The 16,469-nt window shown below is 42.9% G+C and overlaps 2 protein-coding genes across 2 annotated transcripts; both read left to right on the top strand.

Annotated features, from left to right (window-relative positions):
• Positions 1 to 282: 282 nt before the first annotated feature.
• LOC142795749 (lysosomal acid glucosylceramidase-like) lies at positions 283 to 8,043 on the top strand (the record flags this gene model as incomplete). Its single annotated transcript, XM_075886121.1, has 9 exons — positions 283 to 474; positions 880 to 1,041; positions 1,724 to 1,857; positions 2,276 to 2,448; positions 3,051 to 3,294; positions 5,294 to 5,518; positions 6,414 to 6,577; positions 6,788 to 6,934; positions 7,938 to 8,043. Coding segments are annotated over 9 exons (1,547 nt in total), but the record flags the coding sequence as incomplete, so codon positions are not given.
• Positions 8,044 to 9,106: 1,063 nt separating this feature from the next.
• On the top strand, positions 9,107 to 14,892 carry LOC142795750 (lysosomal acid glucosylceramidase-like; the record flags this gene model as incomplete). Its single annotated transcript, XM_075886122.1, has 5 exons — positions 9,107 to 9,161; positions 9,899 to 10,090; positions 10,438 to 10,602; positions 12,351 to 12,484; positions 14,720 to 14,892. Coding segments are annotated over exons 1-5 (719 nt in total), but the record flags the coding sequence as incomplete, so codon positions are not given.
• Positions 14,893 to 16,469: the final 1,577 nt, after the last annotated feature.

Genomic DNA, 16,469 nt, shown 5'->3' with positions numbered 1-16,469 from the left:
CGCAATTTGTATGTTGATGTTAATAGAAGTTCGCAAAGAATTCCTACTTGAAGTTTCGTAATGGTAGTTGTACTAGTCAATCTCCATCGTTTGCTCTTACAAGGTAGGCCGAAGTCAAGTATAGTCAGCTTTAACCGCAAATATGTTGATTTATATATACGCAGACACCCAAAATTTATATCGTACCTTCTCGGCTGTCAATACAGTGCCACCCACTTCTCTGTAAACAGTCGCTGTACTGATTGCGTGAAAGTGAAAACTATTGTTCATTCCTCCACACAGCTGTAGCTCCAGAATGCCAGCGAAGAGACTATGGCCGAAGTAGCTTCGTGTGTGTATGCAACGTGACGTACTGCGACTACATCGGTGACATCGGACCTTTGCACAACGGATCCGCGGTTGCATTTGAGAGCACCAAGGATGGTTTGAGGTTCGCTAAGACTACGATACCACTGAGCAGGACACCGGTTGATGGTTAGTTTTGCTTGCTTTCGTAATTTTTCCTGCTATTCAAATACACCAACCACACAGTCATTTCCGCGTGTGCTCAGAAAGAAACATTATTTTTATATTTATTTACTTATTTATTTATTTATTTATTTATTTATTTATTTATTTATTTATTTATTTGATGATTACCAGTCAAACATCGCTAAGTCAAAGTTCTATAATTTAGTGCTATGTTCTTGCTTTGTCACTTAAAATTAACAAGAATGTCTTTATGAATTTCAACAGCACCAATGACATTGCACTTTTATACGTTCCTGCCGAACAAACAGCATTTGCCGCTGGTCATATTGCTTCTATCCAAAGAAGCACCTCATGAACATGCATAAGTGAAAGACATGGGTATTTTTTTTATTCATTATTGCTCCACAGATGGAAACAACGAAACTCTCCTGATTGTGATCGACTCTTCAAAAGAATACCAGAAAATTTTTGGGTTTGGAGGTGCATTCACTGATGCCGCCGGAATAAACGTGAAGTCTCTTCCGACGAACATGCAAGACGATATTCTCAAGTCTTACTACTCAAAAGAAGGTAACGACTGCGAAAACTATGCATTGGTTTCGATGTAAGCAAAGATGCATGAATTGGTTGAATTTGCAATGATATATATGTGAAGTGATGTTAGTTTTGGCGGATCGTGCAATTTTTTCCCTTTGCTAAATCTGTTAAAGTTGGCTCTCCGATGATTCTTTGTGCAGGAATGATGCTGACATAATCCAAAGCGTAACTGAAGGCACAGAGTGGGGCGTCCAGAGTTGAGATTTCACCGAAATCTTCTTTATATTTGACATTTATCATTGTTGTAGCCCATTTTTTTATTATTATGCTTGTGCTGCCACATTCATGCATAATAATTGAAAGCGTACGTTATTCGAAGCGTATGTTTGTTGCCCTGAGTGTTTTCATGAGAAGTTTGTTGTTTTACTTTATGAATATTACGCTTTACTGCTTGTGACAAAACCAGAAGTCATCACAGTGTAATTGAATAATAATACGAGTTTATAATTAGGATGAAAGTATGCCTTCTCAAATATCTCCCTCAACACTACCCGCCTGTCTGAACGTAACAATGGCCGCTTTGAAGGCTATCACGTGCCCTTGCAATAACACCTTTGTGTCGGCAGTGGAAATTCGGCTATAAACGACCCCACAAGGAAAGGCGGAATGAACTAAGAAAGCTGTTCCCTCTTATAAAACATGCCTCTCTATACAGGAATTGGGTACACCATAGGCAGAATTCCCGTGGCCAGCTGTGACTTCTCTGCACGCAAATATACGTATGACGACTCACCAGGTGACTTCGAGATGAGCAACTTCACTCTCGCTCCAGAGGATTTCGACCTCAAGGTACTAAATTATCTTTAAAAAACATTAATGTGAGCATTCGAAGGCCTTATTGATTATAGATTTATAAACATTTAACAAACGAGTTCGACTTTTTCTTTTCAAAATGATCAGGAACGCATGCTCCTTACTTCACGTGGTGGTTCGTACGAATGTATTTTGAAACAAAAGATATTTTGATGTTCCTTTGGATGAGAAGGCATCCAAACAAATCAATAAAAATGCACCACATGTTAGTAAAGAATAATCTCTCAAGAAAGTACGAATGAGGGGGACTGACGAAGAGCTCCGTTCTTTGTAAAACAAAACCTGATCAAACCAACAGAAAGCGAGTTTAATTAAGGGAGATTCATATGAAATGTTTCTTCTTTAGAAAGACTACAAAGTTCGTTAACAAAGCCCTCGATAACTTGTTTCGCAGATTCCGTACCTTAAAAAAGCCTTGTCTCTGTCAAGCGAACCCGCGTGGTTCTTCGGAAGCTCCTGGAGCAGCCCCGCGTGGATGAAAACCAACAACGCGCTTGAAGGGCGAGGGTTTCTAATCGGTGAACCAGGTGGACCATACTACAAGGCCTGGGCAAAATATTACGTCAGGTATAGCATGTTCGCAATGACTTCGTAACAGCATCGCCCGCACTAACACGAAAAGTGTTTTCATTCTATCCGCTCCATGCTAAGCAGGATTTGTGAATTCGAAGGCCATACTGAGACTAATGAAGTATCTTGCAAAAGAAGAAGATAATAATAATAAAAATAGCGTAAGAGAGTGTACAGGTGTATCTGTTCAAGGGTGTGTTATCTTCCTCCATGACACACGTAGAAAAGTAAGAAGGAAAAACCACGAGATAATAAATGTGCACAAAGTAGTACACGGTAAACAGCTTAACTGTTTATGGAAGACGTATGTGCACTTGTACACAGACGTTGCACATGTGCATATATTTCCTTAGCTTACCCAGTTAAGTCAGAACATTTTTTAACATGAGCAAACTAGTAATCAAACCACTGTATTGAGTTCATCCAACCGCACAAAACAAACTTCAGTGACGTTCACTTAAGATGCGGACACGATAGAGGTCGCACATGAAGTCTAGAAAAAATATATGCTGTAATTGTCAAGTATTATGTTACCATTGATCAGTCCGCATACTGCATGTCTCAGTTTCTGTGCAATCTTCAATGTTACTTTACTCCAGATTCATACAGGAGTACGAGAGGCTCGGAGTTCCCATCTGGGGTTTGACGACACAGAACGAACCAACGACCGGATTTGTGCCGGGGTTCCGATGGCAAACCCTGGGCTTCTCTGCCAACCAGCAAAGAGACTTTGTCAAACTCGACCTGGGACCTGCTCTAGCGGATGCTGGTTATGGCGTCGACAAACTGCAGCTCATGATCCTCGACGATAATCGCATCGTTCTTCCTCACTGGGCAGACGTGGTTTGTAACACACCTTCCTGAAATCCGTTATGAATTTGCTGCCACCTTAGTACTTAGTATGCACGAATCATGTGCTCAGCAGTATTAAAAGGTCAGACGTGCTTCTCTGCTGAACATATTTAAGGGTTTGATTAGACTATACAGATGCATCAACAAACACTACAATAGACCGTCTACCAGCACTGCGGGCGTCGACATGAGTGACTCCGGATATCATCACGACTTGATGTAGCCATATGACGCTACCAGATGATATCGTCACTTGATGATAGGCGGGTCGATGACAGAGGCTGTGCAAAACCAGGTAAAGGGCAAAAATCAATGCAATGCCCCTGTTCCTGGAGGCAATACCAAATCATGTTAGGCACCGAAAACTTGCGGAGATGAAAGGGGTAAAGGGTCAGATAAAGAAGATCGCTTTCGCCATTACGTAGTATTAGCAGAACGCATAAAAGAATGAACTCTAGATGCGAAGCATCTTAAGGCCGAGTTCAATCTGGTGCGTGGCATGACCACCCTTACTGCGCATGCGCATGTCTCCGCCACTCCTCTCCTACGCTCCCCCTTTCTCACCTGGAAACGCCGACGTCGGCAGTCTCTGCTAGCCTACGCTTGCTCTCCCTCTCTCTTCCCTAGGCGTCCCTCGCCACGGCATTTACACACCCATTGCGCATGCGCGTTCCCTCCCCATCTTTATCATCTCCTACGCTCCCCCATCTATCGCCTCGTAACGCCAACACAGGTTAGCATCCATGAGGCGGGCACCGTCCACTAACGAGTTTTTTTGTTTGTTTATTATTGAAAAATAACCGGCTGCTCGCGCTGCACGGCAGTTCACTGGACACCCCGTAGATATGGGCTGTGGATCTTGACCTCCAAGGTGGTGCCGGTGGGAAATTTCTACTGGCCGTTGTTAAACAATAAAAATTCGCAGCTTGCGCGTAAACTACAATCGGCCGGACTGGGGGAGGGGGGCTCTTTGTGTGCAATCAGTCTTTTCTCATTGCCCATTAGCAGCGATCGGCAAGTTCCAGTAGGAAACACTGATTCATCACGGCGTGCTTTGCGCCTCCCCAGATTTCACTCCTGCGCACCGTCGCGATGAGCGCCAGCGTCGACGCCGCCTCCGGTGTGAGCGTTAGCTACCGCTGCTTCACATCTTCACATGGTTCCCTTCAGCGAAAGACGGTGCACTTTTTTATCGTAGCCATCCGCGTTGCTGTCGTAGGAATGACCAGTAGTTTGGACTGCAGCGATGCTTTGTAAACTTTAGTGTCGTTTTTGCGTGTGTATACCAAAGAATGATTTTGGAAATGTCGACCCTCAAATGTGCGATAAATGCCAAGAATGGGCAAAACTGCCTTTTGCGGTAGAAGTAAGCATTTCATGACCGTTACATTTTAATGATTTACAGGAGGCATATCTTTCAGAAAATTATACTAATTTGTCCAATACAACATTGAGCTTGCGCGGAATTCACAGAATTAGGCAGTCCCTATAGTGGCACCAAAGACATGCTTTTTGTGCGCTGTCATTTACCTACCCAGGTCTTTGAAATGTAACAGTGCTCTGTTATATCAAATAGAAATCAGCTGCGCATTGCACCATCAGACACTCTGAATCTGAATGTTTAATCACGCACATTCATCTGTGTTGTTCGGACGTATTGCATTGATTTTAAGCTGTTACGGCCACAAATTAAAAGAGCACAAGGCTGGTCTGCGTATACAGTACCACTTGCTCTGAAAATGCTACTCGTCGCTATGTGGTTCGTATTTTTCAGTATATTTAGAGGAATCTCGCGCTGTGATGTCCATGCTGGTTTCATTGAAAAATTAAGCAGAATACCTAAAAAATGTTCAAAAGCAATCAAACTTCAATTATACAAAAGGTTACATGGCGATGATGCATCACCGTTCCCAGGTGATGTACAAATCGGACATTTTCACATTGTGAGGTAACTATGGCAGCTAGCGACTAAATAAACAACGCTACGCAGGTTCTGGGTGATCCTGAAGCGGCCAAGTACGTCAGTGGAGTCGCTGTTCATTGGTACATGGACAGTTTGACCAACCCTCGGGTGCTGGACAAAGTGCACGAGAGCTTCCCAGACAAATTTATTCTTGGTACCGAAGCGTGCACTGGTGCAGCAATAAAACCAGAAGACAAGGTCAAACTTGGAAGCTGGGAACGGGCTGAATTCTATGCCAGTGACATCCTCGAGGTCAGTTATTGTTGCAAAGATTGCATAACAGGGGTTATTCAAAAAAGAAAATAAATTATATAAGAGTTCGCAGCGTGCCGTTAAAATTGATATGGGGAACTTGAGTTTAGGCGCTCATGTGTCACAGCCTTGATAAAATGCGTAAACAAAGGCATGCGAAAAATTTACTAATTAGCTAATGAGAATCAGTTATCGTACGCGAGTTGATTCACAGAGTGAATGAGCGGCTGAAGGTTGTTTCGAAAAATGTTTAATACAAATTTTTTTCTGTGGTGTCACGGGCTAAAACCAAGACATCATTACGAGGAGCGCCATATTCTGCGGTACTAAATAATGCGTGGGACCCTGAATTAACTTCGCATTCACTTGAGAGCCGAATTCAAAGAGTGCTTCACAAGTGGCAGCTGTCTGCAATCGCCACAGCTGTTCACGAAGCTATGTCAGCTTTTCAGTGGCAGTGATAGGAGCTTATTTTTTAAAAAAGAAGCTTGGAATAGACCATTCTGTGGGCTTTCATTTCTCTTAACTTTGTGTTCTCAAACAATCCCTCTCTTTAGCAGCTCCATATTATATGTTCATAAGGATTTCACAGTTTTGGTTCGGGGCAAGCACTGCTGCCCGATTCAGATGAAGTTGAGGTCCACATTTGTCCTAAACTGGATGCTAAAGTAATTCTTCAGAAAGCTCTACTAAAGAGGTAGCGGGGGCAGAGGATGTATACTAAAGGAAAGGCAAGAAAATACACGAGGCTTTGTTCGATTTGCAACCCGAAATGTGGGGAGTGTAATGAAGAGGTAAATAGAGAAAAGGGTGAATAAGTTGTGCTTATTGGCCTATTTATATCTCATTTTGAGCGAATACACCTGACGATGTCTATTCTGTGATCAACCAACAGGATTTTAACCATTGGGTTAGCGGATGGACAGACTGGAATCTTGTTCTTGACACACGAGGTGGTCCCAACTGGGCAGACAACTTCGTTGACTCACCAATCATTGTCAATGCATCCGCTCAAGAGTTTTATAAGCAGCCAATGTACTACGTGTTCGGACATTTTAGGTAAGTCTGTTTGTTTTATTGAAGATTTAAGGAAGCAGGTTCTTGGCCAGTTGTCACTACTTCAATTAATGAATGAAATAGTGACAAGGACATACTTTATCTTGGATTTAAACAGGATTTTCAGTGCTCTACCTGAAACGAATAGCTTCAACTCGCCGTGATAAGGTGTTTGGCGTCAATATATAATGCCACTTTTTTTTTATTTCGCAGCAAAGCACTTCCTAGGGGCAGCGTTAGGATTTACTCTCAACTGGAGCAATCAAGTTTCCAGGCAGCGAAGAACATGACTGCTACGAAGCTGAGTTACGCTGCATTTAAAACACCTGATTCGTCATTGGTTGTGGTGGTCCTGAACAGGTATGACACAACTTACACAAATTACCTCATGCGCCACTTGTGCGTCACTTATTTTTTTAATTGCTGGTATGCATGTATTTACGAGCATGCAGTGTGTGACAGTATATAGAGCGATTTTTGTAGGCACACCTACAACATTAGTCAAAATGCGATATTTTTACCCTGTATAGAGTGTTCTGAACTTCATTATGTTGGCTGAACATGGAAAGTCTTCAACACCTACGTTTATTGCAGTACTGGGTGCTTACGTAAAGATATGCCCTAATCCATATAAAAGTTATCTTTTAAAGTATTTTTCAGCTCTTAATATGTTCATAGGTTCAATAAATATTCCACGTATTCCAAAGAACATAGTTTACCCAGGTTTAATACCCATATTAGCAAAACTTGCGAGCTTTATGCAGCTAACCAATATGTAGCAATATTTTATTGTCTGGTGGACGCATCGTCGCAGCACGCATTTACGAAGCCTGGGTTACGCTGATAATCACCACTTTTTTTATAGCTATTATACATCAACGTTTCTCGCATCGAAAATTCACAATAAAGAGCTCTGGCGTTCAAACAGGTCGGATGTCTTGGGAACGGTGGTGATTCCATTCATCTATCAAACTTTTCAGCTTATGCATTTGGCCATGCTTGTTGCCATAGTTCTGCCACTTATTGACCCTTAATATCCTAACATTTGAAGATACCTACTAATCTAGATCTAGAGAGCAATAACAGTCTTTTTATTCAGAATAAAGGCGAAATCATTGTAAACTGTTACATTAGTTACGTCGTATTGCTCATCGTTCATGTCGCAAATCAGTTCCAAGCCGCAACAACGACAAAGTTTTATACTAATGTATGTGGTAACCATTGCTTCTTTTTTAACCGTAATTTTTCAGTTTTGTTATAAAATGCCTTACCAGTTCTCTCTAGTAATTTTATTCAATACTTTAAAGCCACGTCGGGACGAAGGTATGTGAGTGATTATTGCTATGTTTTTTTCTTATTTCAGAGGCAATGACAAGTTTACTCTGAAGATCAAAGATGCAACCAGTACTGGCAGCATCCAAAAGATTATACAAGAGCGGTCGATCACAACGTTCATATGGCATGCATAAAAATAGATATTTCACTATACAGTCACCTCTGTTGCTTCCCTTTACTTCACTTGCCATAAAGAGCAATAGTCTCGTAGAGTACATGTACCTGAGCTACTATAGCGTGAAGTGTATTCACAACAGGTGGTAAAGTTAGTGCATATTTGATTAATCGCCTCAGTAAATTATCTCTGATACTTATGTGGTGTTTTAAAACAACATGGAAGTTTCTTACGCTAGTGGGCGACAGCAAAGTGAAACCGTTAATTTATTTGGGTCAACGAGGCGATTGTTTATTAGAAAATGTCTTCGTTTTTTCCTTGGTTCAACATTTAGCTATCAGATCCGTCAGGATTGTTGCAGTCAAATTTTATATCAAAATGTCCTGCGGCTACCTATCACCCGACAAAAGTGGTATTCAGACCTAACACGTAGCGTAGGCTTACGAGAACGTCTCAGTCTAGACAGGCCACCCTGGAAACTAATATTCACATTGTTCAACACTCATACCTTTGTGAGAAAGGTATCTTAGCCGGATTCACTCAGGAATTAGCATGCATTACTTATGATATCATTGCCCTTAAAGAGGCTTACATAACTGTTGAGGTGTATTAGGTTCACGTGCTTATTAAGCTTATCAAATTCATGTGTGTTAAGAGCGTGAGCCAGCGCCACTAAAGCGGCTCTCAAGCGCAACAAATAGCTGCTATCCGTACAGCTCAGCGCCTTTTCCGTGATCCTCTCTCTCTTTCTCTCCTGTCTAAAGCGCTGTTGGTTTCTGACCTTGCACAAACACTATGCAAACAAACAACCAGACCTCAGTGGTGAGGCTGTTTTTCCTGCGTTCCCTGCAAGGTACAATCAGATGGAGCATCGTCTTGTTGTTTTCGCTGAACAGATGCTCGACTCAGCCGTCTTTCTCGCTTCTATGCATAAGTAGCCTCTGTCAACACCTTTCGTGCTATCATTGCACGCGTGTCACTTCTACAGTTCATCGGATAAGAAAGAAAACCGTTTAAGACGAGGCTTTGCAATGTGAATCTCGTGTTAGGGTGTTCCAGACTAGTTTTGAAAGTAGAGCGTCATGAAAAGGCATTTTTCGCTTGCCACCACAGCTGCATTTGTGGCCTTTATCTCGGGTGAGTATAAAACTCTTCAAGTTATACTCTGGTTATATTCAAGAGTTGTTTAGAATGGTGAACCAGATATACCTACACTAGTGACTGCTATTGCAGGCAGGAAGGTATATAACATCTGTATCTTGCCGGTACTTACCTACGGAGCAGAAACCTGGAGGCTTACGAAGAGGGTTCAGCCTACATGGAGGACGACGCCGCGAGCAATTGAAAAGAAAGTGATGTCTAACCTTAAGAGACAAGAAGAGAGCAGAGTGGGTCAGAGAGCAAACTGGGGTTAAGGATATCATAGTTCAAAACAAGAACAAAAGGACATAGGACGGCACGTAGCACGTAGGCAGGATAACCACTGGTCATTAAGTGTAACCGACCGGATTCTGCAGAGAAGGCAAATGCATGAAGTGGAAACAGAAAGTTAGGTGAGCAAATGAGATTTCAAAATTAGCAAATATAACGAGGCAGCAGAAAGCACAAGACCGGGCTGATTAGCGGATTATGCGCGAGGCCTTTGCCATGCAGTGAGCGTAGTCCGGCTGATGATGATGATTGCAGTACAGACCTTGGGTCAGCAACTCAACTTAGGCCACGCATCATTCCCTCGGGGTCACCAGTCTTACGTTAAGTACAATCATTCTTTTTCATAAGCAGAACAGTACACTTTGCTGCATTACCCACTTTTCTGGGAACACTGATAGATTGAACGGCGTAAACGCACAGTTATTACACATTCCTCCTTATAGCTGCCGCAGCTCAATGTCAGCCGAGAGACTATGGCCAGGGCAGCTTCGTGTGTGTATGCAACGTGACGTACTGCGACTACATCGGTGATATCGGACCATTGCACAGCAGATCAGCAGTTGCATTTGAAAGCACGAAAACCGGCCTAAGGTTCGCCAAGACCACCATACTTCTTGGCAGGGCACCGGACGAAGGTCAGTCTCAACTGATTAAACAATATTTGCTCCTTTAAATTGCATGCTTATGTTCTGGCGCAAAATGTCTCTCACGCGAATTGAAGTACTATCATTTCACGGTCGTATTTATTATGAAGATGTTATTATGGATGTTAAGATAGAAGTGATATCTACTCACTGCCGTACTGAATATGGAGATGCTATTAGGAATGTTAACGTAGTCATTGACATGCAAATTTTATATCTTCTTGATGGGGAAACGAAAAGAGCACTTGCCACTTATCAAGTCAATTCTTTGAGGAGAGACATTTCACATTCTGACGTACTAGACATCGTGATTTATCCGATGCACAATTGCTCCACAGACAACCAGAACAACTCCTCTCTCCTGCTTGTGATCGACTCGTCAAAGGAATACCAGAAAGTTCTTGGGTTTGGAGGAGCGTTTACCGATGCCACGGGGATAAATGTGAAATCTCTTCCGACCAACATGCAAGAAGATATTATGAAGTCCTACTACACAAAAGAAGGTAACATCAACTACAATTATATTTAGTGCACTATGTAAGTGGAATAACAGGAATGGTCTTGCTCGCAAGAGATTTTTTTACACGTAATATTATGCCCTTTTGTTGCCCCACACAATCCCTGCGGTGTTATGAGGCAGTGTAACTATCACGTCATGACGTCGTGGTTTGCCTATTCATGATGTGTGTCATCTATCCAGCGGCTGTAGTTCCAGCGCGTAAGGCGCCTGCAATCCTTATTAATCATTGACACACCCTTCTCATGCATGCGAAAGACACAGAGGCGGGAATATAGCAACACACCGAATTCGTTGAAAGCTATTTAAGCCCTCAGACGCTTCAATGCCTATCTGAAACATTACCGGCCTGAGAGGAAAACACCATCTAGTACTCGGCTACCACGTGTCATTGGAATCAACACCGCTATAGCAGAAGTTTCGAGAAATGCGTTTAGAATACTAAAAAAACTGTGACATTCGATAAATCTTTGATTATTTTGCGTTTACTTCTGTAGCCACAGGCATCTTAAGATGGCTAACGCATCACTTTAGACGGTAATTAGAAACGGTAGATAAATTAAATGTTTTTCGTAAAATTAGGTGATTATGTTAAGTATGACAACTGAAATTCTTCATGCGCACCATCGCAGCTTCGGGGTGTAGAAAAAGCGGGCGCTTGTAATTGTTAGGAAGTTTTCTAATAAGGGTTCCAAAAGTTCGGGGCCCCAAATGAATAGGGTGGAGGTCGCTGTGCATGGTTTGGGTACTCTACTTCTCTCATTCAGCGCGGGAGCCTCAAGCCTGCCCCAAAAGCTTTGAGTCAGACAAACGTGTTGGCTCTCGGTCGGTATGGAAGGACCGAGAATTGGGCGAGTGTCCAAAGCAACGCGGTCCCTATTCTAAAGCTCTTCACTCCTGCTCGACCCAAGTTATGCATACACAAAGGGCTTTGGGGCCCCAAACGTTTGGGCTCCTATTCGAAAACTCCCTATTGTGACGTAATAAAATTCGAAAAAAGAATAAATGGCGAAACCGAAAGTGAAGCGCGGATGAGCGCAACAAGCAGACCACTACAATGATGCCACTGGTCAATACAACAATTTTAGAGGTGTATTTCTTTGGCGTTCATTCACCTATGTGCGACATCCTTGCTATAGTTGCAAGCGTAGCCTAAGTCTCTCCCCTCCCTTCGGCAATGAAGTCTAATAATTGTAGAAGTTCCACCTCCCAAAACCACGATATAATTATGAAGGCCGACGTAGTAGAAGGCTTCGGAAATTTCGACCACCTGAGGCTATTTAACATGCACCTGAATCTAAGCATGCACAACAAAGTTGGTTGATTGCTGATATAACGACGCTCAATTATTCTGGGCGTCCCTGAAGCATATAGCGGTTGCACTCTTCTATTGGCTGCTTTTTCAAAACATTAAAGCTGCAATGGTTCTTCGCATGAACGACTTAAATTTCATCATTCGACATAATCACCTAACTCCCTTAAATAAGCAGTTAATTTGACATTCTTAATTACAGTACCATATGATGTCTTTAGCCATCCTAATGTGCCTGTGGCTACAGAAGAACTTATTGTGAAGTCATCAAAGAAATATCGCATATCTCTAGTTTTTGAGGATTTTGGACACATTTCTTAACACGTGGTATGCAGGCAGTGTGAGATCAATCCTACAATAATTAATGACATAAGCCACCAGGGACATATTTCCACACGACTAAATACGGTGTCTCCTTGAAGGAATTGACTACAACATCGGAAGGATTCCCATGTCCAGCTGCGACTTCTCTACACGAAAATACACGTATGATGACTCTCCTGGTGACTTCGAGCTCACCAACTTCACACTCTCTCCTGAAGATTTCGGCCTCAAGGTATAGCAGTCCTTCTTAATGAATAATACGATGTCTAGCTGCGTAATCTACGTCTTCCTTTGTTTTAAATACGGAGCATATCTTGGCGAACTTCGGCAACCTTGATCTATCTATCTATCTATCTATCTATCTATCTATCTATCTATCTATCTATCTATCTATCTATCTAGCCATCTACGACTTTTAGCCCTCCTGGCCGCTTGGATAATGGTATCAATACCACATTTGATATGACATAGCAATACTGTATGGCGAACATAACTCACTAGTCATAACGTGAAAATCATGACATGTATGTCATGAATGTCACGATTTACATGTAATGGTCTTGTTGCTCTGGTGGTGGTTTCATTCACATGATATGTTGCAAAACTGGCATGATATGACATCACTGCATGGCGAACACAAGTGGCATACCGTAACATCAAAATCATGACATGTGCTTCATGTAACAACATGAGCGCATGTCACGCTCATGATGCGCTCGCGGTCGTTTCGCTAGCTTCACTTATACCAGATTTGGTATTACAGGACGTGAATAGATGACGAAGATATGATACTGGTGCAAACATGATAAACATGAGATGCGTGTTATGTAAAAACATGACTACATGCTACGCTCATGATGAGCTCGCGGCCGTTTCGATAGCTTCACATGCACCAAATTTGGTACTACGGGACGTGAACGGATGACGGAGGTATGTGACTGGTGTAAACATGATAATCATGAGGTGCGTGTCATGTAAAAACATGACTTCATGCTACGCTCATAATGAGCTCGTGGCCGTTTCGATAACTTCACATGCACCAAATTCGGTATTACGTAACACGAACAGACGACATAGGTAAATTACACGTCTAAACATGATGATCATGACATGCGTGTCATGTAACAACATGACTGCGTCCCACATTCATGATGCGCTTGCGGCCGTTTCGCTACCTTCACTAATGCCAAAATTTGGTGTTACGTCACGTGAATGGATTACGAAGGTATGTGACTGGTCGAAACATCATAATCATGACATGAGTGTCATGTAAGAACATTATTACGCGCCACGCCAGGCGCCGATACCCCTCCTAGTAGAGATCAGTGGATCTGCCCACTATCCTTCATTGTAGATCTGCATGCCATATACTCGCAAATGCGCACCACGCTGCGTTGCTTTGACGCATGCACGTTTGAGCGCACACGGTGTGCCTCCGTCACGCAGAGAGGCAGACGCCGTGCTGTCTAAGTAACATCGTCGGCGTAAAATGCAGCACGTCGCAATTCGCGCCGGTTGCCACCGGGACGCGCCGATGGGCGCTGGTAACGCCGGTCACGCCTGGCGTCACACTATAGAGTGCTCGCGTTTTGCTATCACGGTGTCGTTGCGTCCAGCTTGAGCCTGCGTCAACGTTGCGTCCTTCATGACGCGCTCGCCACCATTGCGCTAGCTCCACATGTACCAAATTCGGTGTCACGGGAAGTGGAAAGACGACGAAGGTAAATGAAACGTCCAAACCTGATAATCATATGCGTTACATCTAAAATATGACATGCTACGCTCATAGGGTCCTCACGGGCGTTTCACTAGTTCCACATATACAAAATTTGGTATTATGTGACGTGAATGGAGGATGAATGTAAATGACACGTCCATATATGATAATCATGATATGGATTTCATGTAAAACATGACTACATGATACGCTCATAGCACGATCGCGGCCATTTCGCTAGCTTTATATATACCAAAGTTGGTATCAGAATCGAAAGTTGGGCTAGTTGGATATGGTATCAGGTGACGTTAGTAGATGGCAAAAGTAAATGGAACGTCAAAACATGATAATCATAACATGGAAGTCATGTACGGCCTACGTTACCTCCACCTCTTCACGTTGCGCTGATTTTGAAGTGACCTATCTCCCATTCTCATTTGTGCTTCGCATATCATCGATTATCACTGTACGTGGGGTCTGCCAATTTTTTCTTCTGAAGCAGAAAGAAACTGGTTTCAACACTTTATTTCAATGCTAATGCTCCTCAGTCATGTTCTATTTAGCATGATGTTTCTTATGTTAAGCTTTTGGTGTGAAAAGCATCCTCTCATAATTCAATTTGAAGAAACAAAAACCACTTAATCTTTCCTGAGCGCAATACTTGCCAAATCACAAATTAGCATATCAACATCCCCTGCACCTGAGGGACATTTTTGTAATTGAACCACCAGTAATTTGTTTAATTCGCAGATCCCGTACATAAAGAAGGCAATGTCTCTGTCAAGCGAGCCCACGTGGTTTTTCGGAAGCTCATGGAGCAGCCCCGCTTGGATGAAGACCAGCAACGCACTTGAAGGGCCAGGGTTCCTAATTGGCAAACCAGGTGGACCCTACTATAAGACGTGGGCGAACTGTTACGTCAGGTACACTGCTTTTGCATTGACCTCCTAAAGATATTGCAAATGGTCTTGCAAAAGTGACCAGTATGGTCACTGTCTATCAATCACAGCCTTCTGCGGTCGTGACTTGTGGTCGTAGGCACCAGACATTTGACGGTGTAATTTTTTTATTGACGCCCATGGCAGTCTTTAGAGACACAGTGCTGTTTTACTGGTGGTATAACAGGTGATACCATTCACGGGATGATCAAGACACACAACGAAAGGAGCACGAAAGGACAAACCAATTTTTCTCGCAAGTTGCAAATTGCTCTTCATCATCGTCATTATCAGCCTGACTACGTCCACTGCAGGACAAAGGCCTCCCCCTTTCTGCCAGTTAACTAGGTCCAGTTCTTGCTGCTGCCAATTTATACCCGCCAACTTCTTAATCTCATCTGCCCACCTAACCTTCTGTCTCTCCCTAAACCGCTTGCCTTCTCTGGGAATCCAGTTAGTTACCCTTAATGACCAGCGGTTACCCTGTCTACGCGCTACATACCCAGCCTATGTCCATTTCCTCTTCTTGATTTCAACTATGATATCCTAAACCCCCATTTGTTTCCTAATCCACTCTGCCCTCTTCTTGTCTCTTAAGGTTACACCTACCATTTTTCTTTCCATTGCTCGCTGCGTCGAGCTCAATTTAAGCTGAACCCTCTTTGTAAGTCTCCAGGTTGCTGCTCTGTAGCTTAGTACCGGCAAGGTACAGCTGTTATATACCTTCCTCTTGACGGATAGTGGCAATCTACCTGTCATAATTTGAGAGTGCTTGCCAAATGTGCTCCAAACCATTCTTATTCTTCTAGTTACTTCAATCTCGTAGTTCGGCTCCACGGTTATTACCTGCCCCAAGTAGACAGTCTTTTACAAATTGAAGTGCACTATTACCTATCTCGAAGCACTGCTCTCTTCCGAGGTTGTTGTACATTACTTTCATTTTCTGCAGATTAATTTTAAGACCCACCTTTATGCTCTCCTTGTCTAACTCCGTAATCATGAGTTGCAATTCGCCCCCTGAGTTACTCAGCAATGCAGTGTTATCAGCGGAGTGCAGGTTACTAAGGTACTCTCCATTAACTCTTATCCGCAACTGTTCCCATTCTAGGCTTCTGAAAACCTCCTGTAAGCACGCGGTAAATATAGCATTGGGGAGATTGTATCTCCCTGCCTTACAACCTTCTTGATTGGTATTCTGTTGCTTTCTTTATGAAGCACTATGGTAGCAGTTGATCCCCTGTAGATTTCTTTCAGGATGTTTATATATGCTTCATCGATGCCCTGATTCCACAGTGTCTTCATAACACTGTGAAAATTGCTCTTACAATGTGCCAAAAACGCAGTGCTTGCGACGAGAACATGATTGGCAAGCGAGAAAACAAAAATACTCATGGCGACACCATGAAGTTTCCAGCTGTATTAGCCATGGCGTCACATTTTGACGGCGCACCTAGTTCCTAGTTAGTAAACATAAAGCGAAGTGTCCTCTATACTTCCTCCTTTATTCCTCCTCCTCACCCTTTCATCACTCCTCATTCTCACAGCGGCAACGCAGTTACAAT

Source organism: Rhipicephalus microplus, unplaced genomic scaffold, assembly GCF_043290135.1.
Source record: "Rhipicephalus microplus isolate Deutch F79 unplaced genomic scaffold, USDA_Rmic scaffold_841, whole genome shotgun sequence".
Classification (NCBI taxonomy): Eukaryota; Metazoa; Arthropoda; class Arachnida; order Ixodida; family Ixodidae; genus Rhipicephalus; species Rhipicephalus microplus.
The sequence above is the reverse complement of the archived record's forward strand: the minus strand, read 5'-3'. Positions and strand labels throughout refer to the sequence as shown.